Source organism: Muscardinus avellanarius, assembly GCF_963383645.1.
Source record: "Muscardinus avellanarius genome assembly, chromosome: 8".
Classification (NCBI taxonomy): domain Eukaryota; kingdom Metazoa; phylum Chordata; class Mammalia; order Rodentia; family Gliridae; genus Muscardinus; species Muscardinus avellanarius.
The window spans coordinates 72,144,242-72,162,061 of record NC_137794.1 but is presented as its reverse complement, the minus strand read 5'-3'; the positions used below and the strand labels follow the sequence as shown (position 1 = coordinate 72,162,061).

The window sequence follows — 17,820 nt, the reverse complement described above, 5'->3', positions numbered from 1 at the left end:
TTGAAAGTATCATGTTAACCACAGTTATACATGAAAAAATGTGGTTTTATTTTCCACCCTCTATATACTTTTTATAGTAGATGACTGGATAGTTAGGTCAAAGTAGAGCAGATGTTTGAGGAAATATAACTGCTATAGAAACTGTGTTTCTGAATGTGTCCCATATTTTCAGAAAACCTATATAGATTAATTGTAAAAACAACTCAGAAAAACAGAAAACCTGTTTTTACATTTTGTAGATTTGCCATTATATTAGGTAATTCTGAATAAAATACTTGATATATGTATATATATATATGTGTGTGTGTGTGTGTGTGTGTGTGTGTGTGTGTGTGTGTATAGGTGTATGTATGTATGTATGTATGTATGTATGTTTTTTTTTTTTTGGTGGTTCTGGGGGTGGAACTCAGGGGCTTTATATCTCCAGGCTATACTCCCAGCCCTATTTTATATTTTACTTGGAAACAGGGTCTCACTAAGTTGTTGAGATCCTCACTAAGTAGCTGAGGCTGGCTTTGAACCTGTGTGATCCTCCTGTCTCAGCCTCCCAAGTGCTGGGATTATAAGTATGCACCATCACACCCTCCCGAGACCTTGTTTTAAGGTAAAGAATAAAAAATAGGGCTGGGCTGCAGCTTGGGAGGTATTCCATTAAGATGTATAACTACAGTGCACCAATAAAATTTTTTTTTAAGTGAAATTTTTTTTTAACAAATAACAACAAATGCTGGCAAGAATGTGGTGGAAACACTAATACATTGTTGTTGGGATTGCAAATCTCAACTTTGGAAAACAGTACAGAGGATCCTCAGAAGAATGAAAACAAACTTACCATATGATTCACCACACCACTTCTGGGTATCTACCCAAAAGAATGAACACGAAACTACCAAACTAATGCATGAATATCTATGTTCATAGCTGCACAATTCACTGTTGCCAAACTGTGGAACCAGCCAAGATGTCCTTCAACAGATGAGTAGATTACAGATTACAAAATTATGGGATATGTACATGGTGGAATTTTACTTAGCCATAAAGGAAAACAAAATTATGTCATTTACAGGGGAATATATGGAACTGGAAAACATCATGCTGAATGAGATTAGTCAGTTACACACACACAAAAAAGAAATTGGATGCTCTTCCTAATATGCAGAAGCTAGGGAGAAAATGGGTCATAGGAGGAACTCTAGACGAAGAAGGAGAAACTATAGATGAGCAAATAAGGCGACCTTACTGAGGAGATGAGGGGGAAAGGAAAATTCCTTAATGTACATGATATATATTAACAAACAGAAAGTTAATCACTAAGCCAAACATGAGAAGGAGGGTGGACGGAGGGAGTGGGGTGGGAATTGGGTAAGGGCTAAAGGAGTGATGTGTGCATGTATGGTTCTATCATTTTGTACTGCATTAAAATGTATGAATACAATGCACCAATAAAAATGTTTTTAAAAAAGTGAAGTTTTTTGAGGATCACTGTTCTAGGAAACTGCCCTTCTCCATCCAGTTTTATAGCATGATTAAATGAAGGAATGTATATAAAGCAAAAGTAACCTGCTACCTGATTCATAATACCTACCAGTAAAATGGCAGTAGTCATATATATATATATATATATATATATATATATATATATATATATACATACATACACACACACACACACACACATGTCTAGTATATATACTAATGTTTTATTATTTTTTTGGTCCTGGGGTGGAACCCAGGGTCTTTTCTAACTCCAGGCTATACTCCCAGACTTAATTTATATTTTATTTGGAAACAGGGTATCACTAAGTTGCTGAGGGCCTCACTAGGTAGCTGAGGCTGGCTTTGAACCTGTGTGATCCTCTTGTCTCTGCTTCCCAAGTGCTAGGATTATAAGCGTGCACTATCAGGTCCAGTCTCTTTATTTACATTTCATAATTTCATAGGTATTCAACAAATCTCAGAGCTTCATTTTAATAGAAAAGAGGGCAAATACTGGTTAACCTGTGCTTTTGTTTATACTAATAAGTCTTACAATAGTTTGTATTTTCACAATGCTCAATTTGTACCAGATAAGGGATAAATCAGTGTTCCTAAGACCCATCCACATAGAGACCCTTGTACATCTTTTGAAGACCACGAAGTTAGTGTTATTAGTAAATTACACTGGCAGTATAGAGGAAAACTCATTTTGTTATTTGCAATTTGCTTTGTATATGTTTTCCACTTAATTATGTGTGAAAGTACAGTCATATTTTTAAATACTTTTATTGGTGCATTGTAGTCTCACATCACAATGTAGTTTATAGTGATAGTGACTACATGCGACAGCACTTGGTGAAAACCGTATTATTAATTGTGCTAGATAGGTTTTTAAAATCAGTGGTGAGTTTTTGGATATACTGTGGATACTTTTTTATTAAGTGCATAATGGCCTTGTAATTAATTTACTTTATTTATGATTAGATTTCTTAAAAGAAGACCCACCTGTACATGTCTTGGTTATTTAAAGTATTTAAAATTCCACCAACTTAATAATTATGTGAGATTTCATTTATGGCAGTTTGTAGCACATATATTTTACTTTTATATGGACCCCATAATGAACCTATGGTTATTTTCTATCACAAATGTTGAACTGAGATTTGATTATTTTTTAAGTTTGGGCATTAAAATATAATTTAATAAAACTATTAAATTGTAAGCTATTTTATACATAGGCATATAGAATTTTGGAATCAGTTATAGAATTATTTTTTTTGGTACTGGGGATTGAGGGTTATTCTATCTCTGAGTTACACCCCAGCCCTTCTTTATTTTTTATTTTATTTATTTTTATTTATTTTTATTTATTTTATTTTATTTTTTTCTTTATTGAACATACGTGGTATACATTTAAATTATACTTGGTGCCCTCCCCCCCTGCCCCTGTTTTCCCTTCCCCCCCTCCCACCAATGATTGTCCAGGGTAACCATGCCATATTCATAATTTTACACATATTCAGATGTAGACCCTCATTAATCAAGTTCAGTCTTCCTCCTCCCCTATCTTTCCATTCAAGTTTTGCTGGTATTTCCCCTCTATTACCTGGAGTACCACTGGTATCCTCTACGTTCCCTAGTTTGGGCATATTAGAGGGAACATATGTACCTTCTCCTTCTGTGTTTGGATGATCTCACTTAACATAATGCTCTCCAGGACTTTCCATCTTCTTGCAAATGATACGATTTTGTTCTTTTTTATGCACCCCACTCCTTTTTATTTTTTATTTGGAAAACAGGGTCTCACTAAGTTTCATAGGCTGGATCAAGCTTGTGATCTTCCTGTCTTAGTCTCCCAAATACTAAGATTATAGCTGTGTGCCACCAGGCTTGGCTATAGAATTAATTTTGCGGGTTTGGGGATGGAACCCAGGGGCATTCGATCTCCGAGCTATACCCCCTGCCCTATTTTTTTTTTTTTTTTTTTTTATTTTAGTGGTACTGGGGTTCCTGGAAGCCCTTCTTCCTCCGGGCTACACTCCCAGACCTATTTTATATTTTTGAAACAGGGTCTCTTACGCCAGCGCCGCTGGCTTCGAACCTGCGCGATCCTCCTGTCTCCGCCTCCCAAGCGCGGGGATTACAAGCGTGCGCCACCACGCCCGGCGCCCTGCCCTATTTTTTATTCTTTATTTTGAAATTGGTTCTCACTGAGTTGCAGAGGGCCTCACTAAGTAGCTGAGGCTGTCCGCGAACTGCGATCCTCCGGTCTCAGCCTCCTGAATGCTGGGATTACAAGCGTGCGCCACCACGCCTGGCTCAACTATAATTTGTTCTAATCCCAGCTGATATACTGCAGTTCAGTACTGACACAAACACCAGAGTTAGCATTAGACTTCACAGGTGCAAGTACATAGTCCCCCCAAAAGTGCCCCATTTCAGATGTTAGCCACAGGTGGCATCTCCAGGTTACCTGCTTGAGGCATCTATTGGAACAACTGTGTCACCAAAGGAAATACTGACCCTAGCTAGAAATGCAGTGGTCCCCTACTTCATTCAGGGAAAGAGTAAGAATATATATAAATTTGTCTCTGGCTGAGGAAATACTGGTTACTTTTTTGAGAAGGTTTCTTTTCTTTATTAAATTGGGTATCTGAAAAATATTTTCCTTTTATTGTGTGTGTGGAACTGGGGATGAAACCCAGAAGCATTCTACCTCTGAACTCCACCACCAGCTCTATGCTCACTAAGTAGCTGAGGGTAGCCATAAACCTACGATTCTCCTGTCTCAGCCTCCCAGGTACTTGGATTATAAGCATGCACCACCATGCCTGGCAGAAAAATAGTTTTTGAGGGTTTTGAATCTGGGGTTAAGGAATGGATACACACACACACACTATATATTTAATTACTGCATTACAAAGAGATTTTTTCTAGCTTATAGACTGTTTTCCACTCTTACTAGTGTCTTTCACACATAATTTTTTTAATTTGATGAAGTTCAATTTACCAAAATTTTCTTTATGAATTATGCCTATAATGTTATAAAATGTCTACCTAATACAAGGTCACAAAAATTTCTGTTTTCTTTTATAAGCTTTTACTTTTACATTAGGACTGTAGTTCATTTTGAGTTAATTTTTATATATGGTATAAGGTATGGATGAAGGTTCATTTATGTGCATATGTATATCTTAGTTGATAAATGTATTACCTGCTGTGTTTTCCTTCTAGATCTATGGAATCTGTAATACAGTCTCTCATTTCGGATATATTGTATATTCTCATATTCTCCCCTCTTTCCTAATTAGACTGTCTAAAGGTTTATCCATTTTGTCAGTTCTCCTAAAACCCAAATTTTTGTTTTATTAACTTTGCCATTTCCCCCCTCCCCTCCCCTCCCCTCCTCTCCCCTCCCCTCCCCTCCCCTCCCCTCCCCTCCCCTCCTCTCCCCTCCCCTCCCCTCCCCTCCTCTCCCCTCCCCTCCCCTCTCCTCTCCTCTCCTTCTGTACTGGGGATTTAACCCAGGCAAGTTTTGTCTCTGAGATATATCGCAACCCTATTTTATTATTACTATTATTAGTATTAATATTATTTATGATTCTGGGGAATGAACCCAGGGACATTCTACCTTTAAGCTACACCTTCAGCCCACGTGAAAAATAAAATAGTGAGGTAGAGAGCCTCACTAGTTGCTGAGGCTCAGCCTCCCAAATATTAGAATTATAGGGTCTTACTTTTTCTTAAATTGATTTTAAGCCATTTGATGTACTTTGTTTTAGTTTTCCTCGTGTTGCTTGTTTTCACGTGGAGTTCATTGGGTTTCTTTATACTGTTCATGTATATATATAGTTCTCATCAAATTTGGAAAAATTCCAGCTCATTATCTACAAATGTTTTTTTGAGTGCTCACTTCTCTTTCTTTTCATTTGGTGATTCCAGTGATACATATATTGGGTCTCTTAAAATAGTTTCATGGCTAACTGATTGTGTGATTTTAAAAAGTTTTTGTTTTCATTTGTCTTTTTGTATTTCTTTTTGGGGTTGTTTCTTAATTGTTTTAGTCAGCTTTTTTTGTCACTGTGACCAAAATACCTGACAAGCACAACTTAGAGGAAGAGAGGTTTATTAGCTCACAGTTTCACAGCCGTCAGTCCATGGTGAGCTGGCTATTGGCAACAGGGCTTTGGGGCATGGCAGAGGAGGAAAACACTATGTTAGCTCATGGTTGTGGGAAGCAGAGAGAGAAGAAATGGCCAGGGACAGACACAGACTGTATCTGGGGGCATTTTAAATTCAAACCATAACACTATTGCTATATTTTCAAGTTCACTAGTCTTTTCTTCTGTAATGTCAAATCTGTCCTTAATTCCATTAAGTGTATTAATGTCTTGTGTCTTTCCTTAACATGGTCATTGTTTCTTTTAGCTTCTTGCACGTATGACGATAGTGATAACTGATTTAGCTTATTTGTCTTAGCTATCATCTACATCAGGTCTGCCTCAGTTTCAGTTAATTGGTATTTATTATTATTATGGGTTATATTTTCCTGGTTCTCTGTGTGCTTGGCAGTTTCTTATTTAATTCCAAGTATTATGAATTTTAACTGTTTTGGTGTTGTATACATTTGTATTTGTAAACTTTGTTTTGTGGAGCTGTTTTTGTTGTCTTTAAATTTTATTAGATGGAAGAAGATGTGTATTTAGTTCAGTTATTCCTTCCCTACTACTGCCTAATGTCCTATGTCTTGAGAGTCTTTGTTTTTTATATTGAATCTTATTTTTTAATTGTTTCAGGTAGAAGGGAAAAAACAGTCCCTACTGCAATTGAGATGTCAATTAGGAAGAAAAATTTCAGATTTCTAAAGCTTTACTATATGAACTTGGATGCCTTTTTAACATTGAATTTCTTCATCTTTTAATTACGTAGAACATTTTTTATATACTGTGATGAACAATTTGATTCTCTACAGTTTTAAACTATTAGAAAAATGTTTGACTAATCCCTCCTAACTTATATATTCCTTTTTTTCTATGTGGATGTTTCCAAAGGATATCAAATTAAAAAAAAATAAAAATAACTCTCAGTAGCATAAGGTCTTAGTGGTCTAAAAATATATCTCAGCTTATTATAAAAGTTGCTTTATAAGTAATTTTGGAAAACATCAAGCTGTTTGCCCACACAATTTTTTAAAAGCTCTTTCTTTTTCATAACCTTATTCTAAGACTTGTTATTAAATTTTTGAAGGAATAGATACTGCATATAAAAATCACCATCATCTGTGTGGTGTGCATGCCTGTAATCCCAGGGCTTGGGAAGCTGAGACAGGAGAATTACAAGTTCTAGGCCAGTCTGAGCAACTTGGCAAGACCCTGTTTCAAAAATGAGAGCTGGGGGTGTAGCTTGGAAGTGAAGTGTGCTTGGGTTACATCCCCAGTACCAAGGGTATGGGTATGGGAAAATTGTTAGTGTCATTCCTGGCTCATTACAGTTTTGAAATTTATAAACTATATAATATATACACATTCATAGAAGTTAACTTGCTTAAAGTAAGCTATGAATAGCTGATGAAGGAATTGTACTTCAGTGAATCTTATTTCAACCTAAGATTATTTTACTAAGTAAAATGTCAGAGATACCCAAACCTGTTACTGAGTTGTCACTGGTCATGTATATATATACATCTCGCAAACTGGGATGTTGTAGGGAAGATACAGGCATAGAACAGCAATTGGGTTAGTGATCTTTGTAAAAATAGCTTTCTTCTCAGACAGTGAAGCGATCAATAACTTCAGTTGTTATAAACTGTTAAGCAGATTTTGTGAATGAATGAATGAAAGTAATGATTTTAGGTAATGGAATTTTAGACTAAGGAGATACCATTGTGTTATATAACAAGAAGAAAGCAAAGACTGCACTATAAGATATTAGAAATGGACCACTTTGTAATTAAACTTATGTAACTCCACATATCTCATGGCATTGTGGTTTCAAAGAATTCACTTTATAATTTTTAAAATTGGTATACTTTTTTGGGGGCGGTACTGGGGAAGGAACCCAGGGGTATTCTACCTCTGAGCTACACCCCCCAGCACTATTTTTTATTCTTTTATATTTGAAACAGGGTCTCACTGAGTTGCTAGGGACCTCACTACGTAGCTGAGGCTGTCCACAAACTGCGATCCTCCAGTCTCAGCCTCCGAAATGCTGGGATTACAAGCTTGCGCTACCACACCCCGGCTTAAAATTAGTAATACTTTTAAACACTTAAGTAAAATTATTAGAATACCAGAAATTCTACTTTTTTTTTTCCAGTACTGGTGATTGAACCCAGGGGCATTCTACCTCTGAGCTACACCCCTTAGCTCTTATTTTTGAAACAGGGCCTTATTTTACCTATTTTGAAACAGGGTCTCACTGAGTTGTAGAGGTCCTCAGAAAGTACCTGAGGCTGGCCACAAACCCATGATCCTCCTGTCTAAGCCTCCTAAGTACTGGGATTACAAACATGTGCCACCACGCCTGGCCTAAAAGTTCTACTTTTAAGTATTTCTTAGAAAAGTGTATTCTTTATAATGTGACCTCAATATATGTTTTGCAGGCAGAAGCAACAAATTACCCACTTACATGAGAGGATAAGGGATAATGAACTGCGGGCACAACATGCCATATTAGGACATTATGTGAATTGTGAAGATTCTTATGTGGCTAGTTTGCAGGTAAGACTTTAAAGGATTTTGTAGTTGTTTAATAGTGAAATATTTTTTTAATAATATACTTAGCTTATAAAATTGGGATATTTTTATCAAAATTTTGAATTAATAAAATATCCACATGGTTTATATTTATATGCGTGGTAAAAGGTATCCAGCTATTGAATACCATCTGTCCATATTATTCCCTCCCCACAAACACCAGGAGCTACTGTTCCCAGTTTCTAGTGTATCCTTCAGAGTTTATGCATATTGTAAGCAGATTAAAATCTACTTTATTTATATTATAAAATGTCAGACTATGTACAGTGCTTGGCATGATGTTTTTCTTCATATTGAATAAAATTATATAAATTGCAATAATAATTTCTATATAGTTACATAGATAGTACTACTTTCCTTTGCTTGCATAGCATTATAATTTTCCATTTTATAAAGATAGGATCATTTATCATCTTGTTTCCTACTCATCAAACTTTGGATTTTTTCTATTTGGTGCAAATATAAATAATGCTGTCAAAATAGCCTTTTGTAAATATAATTTTTCTCATATGCAAATATTTCTGTAAATTAGGTTAATAGAAATTTCTAGATGTTGTGACTTTGTAATTTTTATTGACATTATCAGTTGCCATCCAGGAGAGTAGCATGTAAGATTCTTTTTCCTACTGTCCAACTCCAGGTTAAGCTAACAGAGAGTATTTTCAAACTTCAAGATTTTTATCCTTCTAGTGGTTTTATATAAAAGGCAGAGTTTAGAGGGAATTATCTCCATATAGCCTTAATATTAATATATATTTCTCTTAAGAGTGATGCTAAACTTCTTTTTGAATATTTAAACTCATTCATGTTCTTTTTCTGTGAATGGTCTTTTTTTCTTGGTGGTACTGGGGTTCCTGGAAACCCTTCTACATCCAGGCTATACTCACAGACCTATTTTTTACATTTTTTAAATTTGGAAACATGGTCTCCTAAGCCAGCTAGGCTGGCTTCGAACCTGTGCTATCCTCCTGTCTCTGCCTTCCAAGTGTGGGGATTACAAGCATGTGCCACCACACCTGGCTGTGAATGGTCTTTTTATAATCTTTGCTTATTTACTGTTGGGATGGGTTTCTACTTATTTTTATATAAACAATGTATAGTAAAATTTATATATGAAATAAATTAGATTTGTCTATAATTTGATTTGAAAATACATTTTCCTAAGTTTGTTATAATATTCTCTATTATATAAACCTGTTTCTTATTGTACTATCTACTTTTTTAATGTTGGTGCTAAGTTTTGTTAATGTTTTTTAATAGTGCACTATAGTCTCACATCATAATGTGGATCATGTTGACAATGGCATATATTCACATAGTATTTGGTGCCCTCTCCCCTGCTTCCCCTCCCTCCCAACAGTTGAGTGTCCAGGTTAACCATGCTACATTCATACTTTTACACATATTCGAATGTAGCTCCTCCATTAATCAACCTCAGCTTTCTTCCCCTCCTACCCTTCCATTCTAGCTTTGCTGAGGTTTTCACTCTATTATATGGAGTCCCTCTGGTATTCCTAATACTCCCTATCTTGAGCATATTAGAGATAACATATGCCCTTTCTCTTTCTGTGCCTGGCTGATCTCACTTAACATAATGTTCTTCAGGTCTTTCCATCTTGAGAATGACATGACTTTGTTCTTTTTGCTGAGTAGGATTCCATTGTGTGTATTTCCCTTAATTTTTATTTATTTATTTATTTTTTTATTGGTGCACTGTATTCATACATCATAGTGGGATACAAACTTTTGTAGACATACATGCACACATCGCCCAGTCAGCCCCCACCCGATCCCCACCCCATTCTCTCCCCATCCCTCCCTCCCATGCTTAGCTTAGTGGTTGACATCTAGTATTATAGCAATTTATCCAAAATTAAAAATGATAATCTCACATAACAGTTTCATTTGTCTGATACCAAGCTTTTGATGACTTAAAGATAACATTTCAATATTTCTTTTTACTTTCTTTCTTACCAGAGAATATTTTTTTTTCTATTTTTTTTAGGTGAGACTATCATATATTTATATATTTATTTTTCAGAAAAAAACTCTATCCTAATATGGAATATGGACTCTAGATACCCAAAATGATCTTGAAAAAGAACAAAGCTAGAAGATATATATTTTCTGATTTCAAACCATATAAAGCTACAATAATTGAAACAGTGTGGTACTATTCTAAAGGCAGATATATAGCCCATTGGAGTTAAATAAAAGCCTATAGCTAAATTCTTCCCTATATTGTCAAGTTATTTTTGACAAGGTTTCCACGAACATTTGGTGGTAGAAATAATGATATTTTAACTAAATATTGTTGAAACATAATAATTACATGGAAAAGAATAAAGTTGGACCCTTACCTAATCCCATATACAAATATTAACTCAAAATAGATAAAAGACCTAAATATAAATCTTAAGACTATAAACTTTTAGAAGAAAATCTGGGTCATAAAACCTCACAACACTGAAATTGGCAGTGATTTCTTGGATATGATTTCAATGGCACAGGCAACAGAAGAGTATACAAACTCCCTAAAAAATAAAAAAATTGTATATCCAAAGACAATGTAAACAGAGTTAACAGTTACTAATAGAATGGGATAAAATATTTCCAAATGCTATATCTGAAGGTATATTAATATTCCAACTAGAAATCCTAAAAATTAACAACAATAAAGGCAAACAATACCATTTAGAGATAGGTAAAAGACTAACATAAATAATGAATCTCCACAGATAACCAATCTTAGTTGACTGTTGGATGGAAACTCTTGTTTCTCTGGTTCTGGTGTGTGTTACCTATTTCTTCTTTGTAGTTAATCTCTTTGAGTATTTTCTGTAGTGCTGGTTTTGAAGACAAAAATTCCTTCAGTTTCTGTTTGTCATGGAAGCTTCTTATTTCTCCATCTAATTTGATAGAAAGTTTTGCTGGGTAGGAAATTTTTGGCTGGAAGTTGTTTTCTTTCAGAGTTTGGAATATGTTACGCCAAGCCCTTCTGGCTCTCATGACTTGGTTTGGGAATTCTGGAGTGATTCTAATTGGCTTGCCTCTGAATGTCACTTGGCCCTTTGTTTTTGTTGCCTTTAAGATTCTCTGCTTGGCTTCCACATTGGTCATTTTGACAATTATGTGGCGTGGGGATCCTCTTCTCCGATCCTGTCTAAAGGGAGTTCTATAAGTTTCCTGGACCTGTGTATCGGCCTCTTGCTCGATGTCTGGGAAATTTTCTGCTATTACTTCCTTGAAGAGATTGTTGATCCCTTTGGTTTCACTTTCTTTTCCCTCCTCTATTCCAATTATTCTTAGGTTAGCTCTCTTGAAATGGGCCCATATTTCTTCAATATCAGATTCCTGCTGTCGGATATTTTTTCCTAGATTAGAAACTATGCATTCATTTTTGGAATGATCATCTAAGAGCGAGATTCTGTCCTCCATGTGGTCTAATCGGTTGTTTGTGCTTTGAATTGAGGCCTTTACTTCATTAATTGCATCCTTTATCTCTTTTTGGCTCTCTCTGAGTTCTTTTCGAAGCACCTCTATTATTTCTACGGTTATTTTCCTGATTTGATCTTCTAGAAATCTCTGATTTTCTGTTTTATCGGGTTCTGATGTTGTGGGGTTGTGGGCATTAATTGCTCCAGTATTATTCCTCTTTCCCATGATTTCGGATGTTTGTGCCTTCTCTGGGTTCTTCCCTTGGGTCACTATGACTTCACTTAAGGTGTTCTGGATCTCGAGTCAGTAGTATCTCAGACCCCACTACTCCTTTACTGGGTTGTATCACAGAGTCTCCGACCCAGAGAGTCGATAGAGGCTGCTTTAGACTGTGGGGGGTGCCAGGTTGCACGTTCTCCTATGGTGTGATATCTCTGCCACCGCCACTCCCCCACTGGGTCAAGTCCCAGGGAGTACAGTACTGGGATTTCTCCTCTGTGGCCCGCAGTTTGACTCACTGTTCTTGAGTACGCAGATGTAGCTGTACTGGATTCGGTGAATTTTCTGCTGCTGCCGCCGGTGGCAATATGGCACTGCTGCTACGCCCTCGGCCGTGAGGCTGGCGTATTTCTTCTTGGTTTTGATTTCCACTCTGAATCCCTGCGGCATGTGCTGAGCTCAGCCACTGGGAGCTTTAGATTTTACCTGCGGCGAGAAATCCCGCCTGGCTGTTCCGCAGCGGCTCACCTCGGCTTGCTGTAGCCGTCCTTTGAATTTGCCGCTGCCGCCGGCAGTATGGCGCTGCTGCCGCGTCCTCGGGCGTGAGGCTGGTGTATCTCCTCTGTGGCTCTGAGCTCTGTTCTCAGTCCACTTTCTTTCTGGAGCCTGGTGATTTTTTTTGTTTCTCTGGTGATGGTGTTTTCTGGCTATGAAAGGCGCTGATTTTGTGGTAATGGAGATTGGTTGTTAGCGGGGCTCTTAAGCCCCTCTTTTCTCGGTCGCCATCTTCGCCATCTTCCCGGAAGTCCTCTTAATTTTGCAATCCATTCATCTGTGGATGGAAACCTAGGTTGGTTTCATATTTTGGCTATTACAAATTATGCTGCTATGAACATGGGTATTCATATGTTACTGTAATTCTCTGATTTCAACCCCTTTGGAAAGATACCCAGGAGTAGTATAGCCAGATCATATGGTAGATCCATTCCCAGTTTTCTAAGGAATCTCCACACTAATCTCTATAGTGGCTGAACTAGTTTGCACTCCCACCAACAGTGTAAAAAAGTTCCTTTTTACCCACATCCTTGCCAGCATATGATATTTGACTTCTTTATGCTTGCCAGTCTGATTGGGGTTAGATGGAATCTCAGCATAGTTTTGATTTGCATCTCCCTGATGGCTAATTATGTTGATGGCTAATGATTTGAGTTGATTCTCTCTTTCTTTTGGTTAGATTGGCCAGGGGTTTGTCAATTTTATGAATCTTTTCAAAGAACCAGCTCTTTGTTGATTCTTTGACTTGTTTTTTGTTCTCTATTTCATTTATTTCTGCTTTGATTTCAGCAATTTCCTGGCTTCTTCTGGCTTTGTGATTAGACTGTTGCGGTTTCTCTAGGTCCTTGAGATATGTCATTAGGTTGTTTACTTGGTGACTCTCTGTTCTTATGTTGGCACTCAATGCTATAAACCTTCCTCTTAATACTGCCTTCAAAGTGTCCCATAGATTTTGGTAAGTTGTATCTCTATTTTCACTTAATTACAGAAATTTTTTTATTTCTTCCCTTATTTCTGATCTTACCCACTCATCATTCAATAGTGTATCATTCAATCTCAATGTATTTAAATAGTTTCTTTTGGTCTTCCTGTTGTTGAGTTCTACTTTCATTCCATTGTGGTCTGAAAAGATGCAGGGAATTATATTACCTCTTTTGCATTTGCTAGTGCTTTCTTTGTGGCCCAAGATGTGATCTATTTTGGAGAAGGTTCCATGGGTTGCTGAGAAGAATGTGTATTCTGCTGTTCCTTGTTAAAGTATTCTGTATATGTCTATTAGGTCCATTTGGTTTATAGTTTTCTGTAATTTCTTAAGAATCTTTACTATCTTTTGCCTTGAAGATTGATCTAGTGGCGTGAGAGGTGTGTTGAAGTGGCCCAGTATTATTGTATTTGTGTCTCTTAGAGATCTGATGTGCTGAAGGGCTTGTTTTACCAATGTGGGTACACCCACATTTGGGGCATGAACATTTGCTATCATTATATCTTCTTGGTGAATTTTTTTTTAATTAAAGGAAGTGCCCTGCTTTGTTTCTTCTGATGTGTTTTAGCTTAAAGTTTGTTTTGTTGGATATCAGCATTGCTAACCCTGCCTGTTTTTGGTCTCCATTAGCATTATGTATCTTTTTCCTTCCCTTCACTTTCAGTCTGTTAATGTCTTTTGGCTGTAAGGTGAGTTTCTTGCAAACAGCATATATTTGGATTATGTTTTTTAATCCACATTATGAGTCTCTTTGTCTTTTAATTGGTGAGTTAAGTCCTTTAATGTTCAGGGTTATTATTGAAATGTGATTTTTTTTGTCACTTTGTGTTCTATCTTCTATTTCATATAATGTTATTTCTTCTTAGTTGCCCCACTGATCAACTTCATCACATCTCTGTTTCTGAAATTTGCTTCTTTTTTCTTCTTTATGGCTTGCTTCTTTAAGTATTTTCTCTAGTGTTGGCTTTGTATTCATGAATTTTTTGAGATTTTGCTTATCTTGAAACAGTTTTTTTCTTCTATCAATTTTGAATAACCTTGCTGGATATAGCAGTTTTGGTTCGAAGTTGTTTCCTTCTAGAGTCTGGATTACGTCACACCAGTCTCTCTTGGCATGGATGACTTGGGTTGTAAAGTCTAGGGTGATTTTATTGTTTTGTCCCTATATGTCACCTATTTTGTTCTCACTGCTTTTAAAATTCTTTTCTTGGCCTCTGTGTTGGTAATTTTGATTATTACACGGTGTGGGGAGGTCCTTCTTTGATATACTTAACGGTGTTCTGTATGTCTCCTGAACGTGTATGTCCAAGTCTCTTTCCATCTTTGGAAAATTCTCTGAAATGATTTCTCTGAAGAGGTTATGAATACCCTTGGTCTGTACCTCTGTCTCTTCTTCAATGCCTTTTATCTGTAAGTTAGGACTTCATGTTGTCCCATAGTTGTGGAATGTTTAGGTTTTTTTTGCTACAATGACTTCTGTATGCTGTTGACTGTGCTTTCAGTTTTGAATGACTTGTCTTCTAACAATGATATTCTAGTTTCCATTTTATCTATCTAATCTTCTAGAATTTCTATTGCTGTCTTTATTTCATTCAATGACTCTTTCATTCCAGACCTCTTTCTGATTCTTAATGTCTCCATTTCCGCTTTCATTTTCTGTACACTTGCTATGAGACCTTTCATCATGTTGAAGATCAGGATTCAAAATTCTCTTTCTTGCATTTCTTTTAGGTCAGTATTCATGATTTCACTTATTTATAGCCTCACTGTTCCTAGTTCTCATATTTTCAGGGTGCTCAGGCTTGTTTTTCTGCTGTCTAGGCATCTTGTCTTTTATGTGTGATTCTGTGAGTTTTATGTCTGATCCAATCTTAGCAGTAGGAATTTAGAGGTGTCAGCAGGTAAGCAGTGCTTTTTTTCAATGTTGAGGGTTGGGTAAGGGAGGAGCTGCTGGGGGGATAGGTATAGGAGTCAGGTAAAGTAGAGGATATGATTAGGTTGAGTAAGATTTTAAGTATAATAAGGTAGTAACTGGTTGAGAATGAGAGAAAGTTTGATAGTAGGACTCTTGTAGTTAAAGTATTTAGGTATGGAGATACAGAATAGCTTGAATAAAAACAAGGAGATACAGTAAAGGAAAAAAGAAAAATTTTGAGAGAAGAGAGTAGAGTGAATAAGTTTGTTAAAGGAATGGGGGGAAGGAACAAACATGAATAAAGCAATAAAACAAGTTATAAAAACTAACAGTTATAAAATTAAAGATAAAAAGACAACCAAAAGAAAAAAAAAGGATTAAGAAAGAGAAAAAAAGACAAAAATAAAATAAAAAAAGAACTAGTGACAGTGTGAGAGATAAACAAAACTAAATAAACAAACAAACAAACAAAAACCCCAGCAGTCCTGCTAATTTACATATATAGGGCCAGGGCCCATATAATATCTGTATGTCTGTTCACTGTGGTAGATTCTGGAGTATATTCCAATGTCTCTCATTTGCTCTGTAACCTATTGTCTGCTTTTAAAGCCACTCTATGAGTGTTTGTGCCCCTCTCTCACTTCTGACAGCTTTGTGTTTAGGTGTCAGGGCATTGGGGGTCACTGTTAATGAGTTCTGTGTAAGTTCAGGGTTTTGCACTTTCCCACCCTTAGCTCTGCATGCCCTCTGGCCCTGGGCTCTGCGTATCCTCCAGCCTTGGCTTCGTGCTCTTTGGCCTGGGCTCAGGCTCTCTGCCCAGCACCTTCCTGCCCTGGGCCTGCGCCTTCCTACCTGCACCAGCAGAGGATGTCCAGTATAGTCTTGGAGTGATCCCCTGTGACCCTATGTAGGTACCTAGGTGCCTTGAGCACCTTTCCTGTGTCTCTAGAGTTTCTAACTGGACTACCACTGGGATGGGCTGCCTAGACTTAGCTCACCGGGATCTCACAGCTGCTCTGGGCAGTCTTCTGTCTACGCTGAGTACCAACTAACACAAGTGGTTACCTGTCTGTCCTGCTGCTGGATCTCTGGAGAACAGCATGCGCTGCTGTGGGTGCTGCCTCTGGTGAGCACATGGGCTTTTGGATCTTTTTCTGTATCCCTAAAGCAAGGTGCTGGTTGCTTAAGATGTTGGAGCTCTGCTGCCGCTTTTTGCACTCCAAGCTCTTGGATTATTTTTTGGGATTTCTTGGGGCTGCTGCACTAAAGTTAGCACCAGAGCCAGCACTCGCAGTTAGGGCCGCTGGCCCAAAATGGCACTGGTGGCTGGGCTGGTGGCTGCAGCAGGTCAGTCACACATTTGAACTTTTTGCAGTGGATCTTGCAGTTCAGAGTACTGGATTCCTTCTGCTATAGTTCCTGTTTCTGTTTTGGTTTGTGAGCTTTGTTTATTTTGTTTGTCAAGACACTGCCTTCTTGGTAGTTGAACTTTATTTGTTCCAGCTACTGAGATGTGCTGTGTCCCACAGTTTCCATTTTGAATCTCTTGTGATCATGTAACTTTCTAAGGAGTATTTTTTTTTATAAATGACTCCCACCTTTACAAATGAGTTAATTTAGTAAAACAATTATTGAACATACATTGTGCTGTATTCTGAGTTCACAAGAGTGAAGATAGGCTTTCATAAATCTCAGATCATACTCTTTCCCACAAGAGCGAGCTGTTGTGGGCAAACACATTTATCCATTCCTTCTAAATATGTTTGTATTCATAATGAGTAAAACAGTATCTGGGTCGTAAGAATAAAAATGTGAATAAGGTTAGTTTTGCCTGCAAAGAAAATACAGTCTAACAGGAACACAGGCATAGGATCAGTGAGACCATGTAACAAAATTTATGTGGCTGCAAGGGCTACTTCAATTGTTATTTTGCCTTTAAAAGAGTTTTCCTTAAAACATCTTTTGTATATTTTCCTATACAAACTTTATAATTAACATTTCCAAAAGGAGTAAAAACTTGATATTTTTATTGGCATCAAAAGTGAGGCCTGAGCTCTGTGCATGTATGTTCCTACCACTCTAAACTTCATTATGATGTGAGACTACAATGCACAATGAAAGTGTATATATATTTTTAAGTGAGGCGTAATAACTTTATGGTAATACATTTAATTGCAGAATTTTTTTGTCATTTTTGTTAAGGTCTTTTTGTGTGCACATATGGTAGTAGGGATTGAATCCAGGGGTGTTCTACCTCTAAGCTATACCCCCAGCTCTGTTTTATTTTTAATTTTTTAATTTTTTTTTTTTTTTTGGTAATACTGGGGTTCCTGGAAACCATTCTACCTCTGGGCTACACTCCCAGACCTATTTTTTATACTTTTTAAATTTGGAAACAGGATCTCTTAAGCCAACGCGGCTGGCTTCGAACCTATGTGATCCTCCCGTCTCTGCCTCCCAAGCATGGGGATTACAAGTGT

At 37.0% G+C, this 17,820-nt stretch overlaps 1 protein-coding gene across 2 annotated transcripts in view; it reads left to right on the top strand.

The window, feature by feature from the left end:
* CEP85L (centrosomal protein 85L) overlaps positions 1-17,820 on the top strand; it is a gene marked incomplete at both ends in the record, with an annotated part of 152,570 nt that overhangs the window by 88,473 nt on the left and 46,277 nt on the right. For both annotated transcript variants that reach the window (XM_080700794.1, XM_080700795.1), the window contains one exon: positions 8,078-8,195. In XM_080700794.1, coding sequence (XP_080556920.1) covers positions 8,078-8,195 — 118 coding nt within the window. The remainder of the gene's footprint in view (positions 1-8,077; positions 8,196-17,820) is intronic.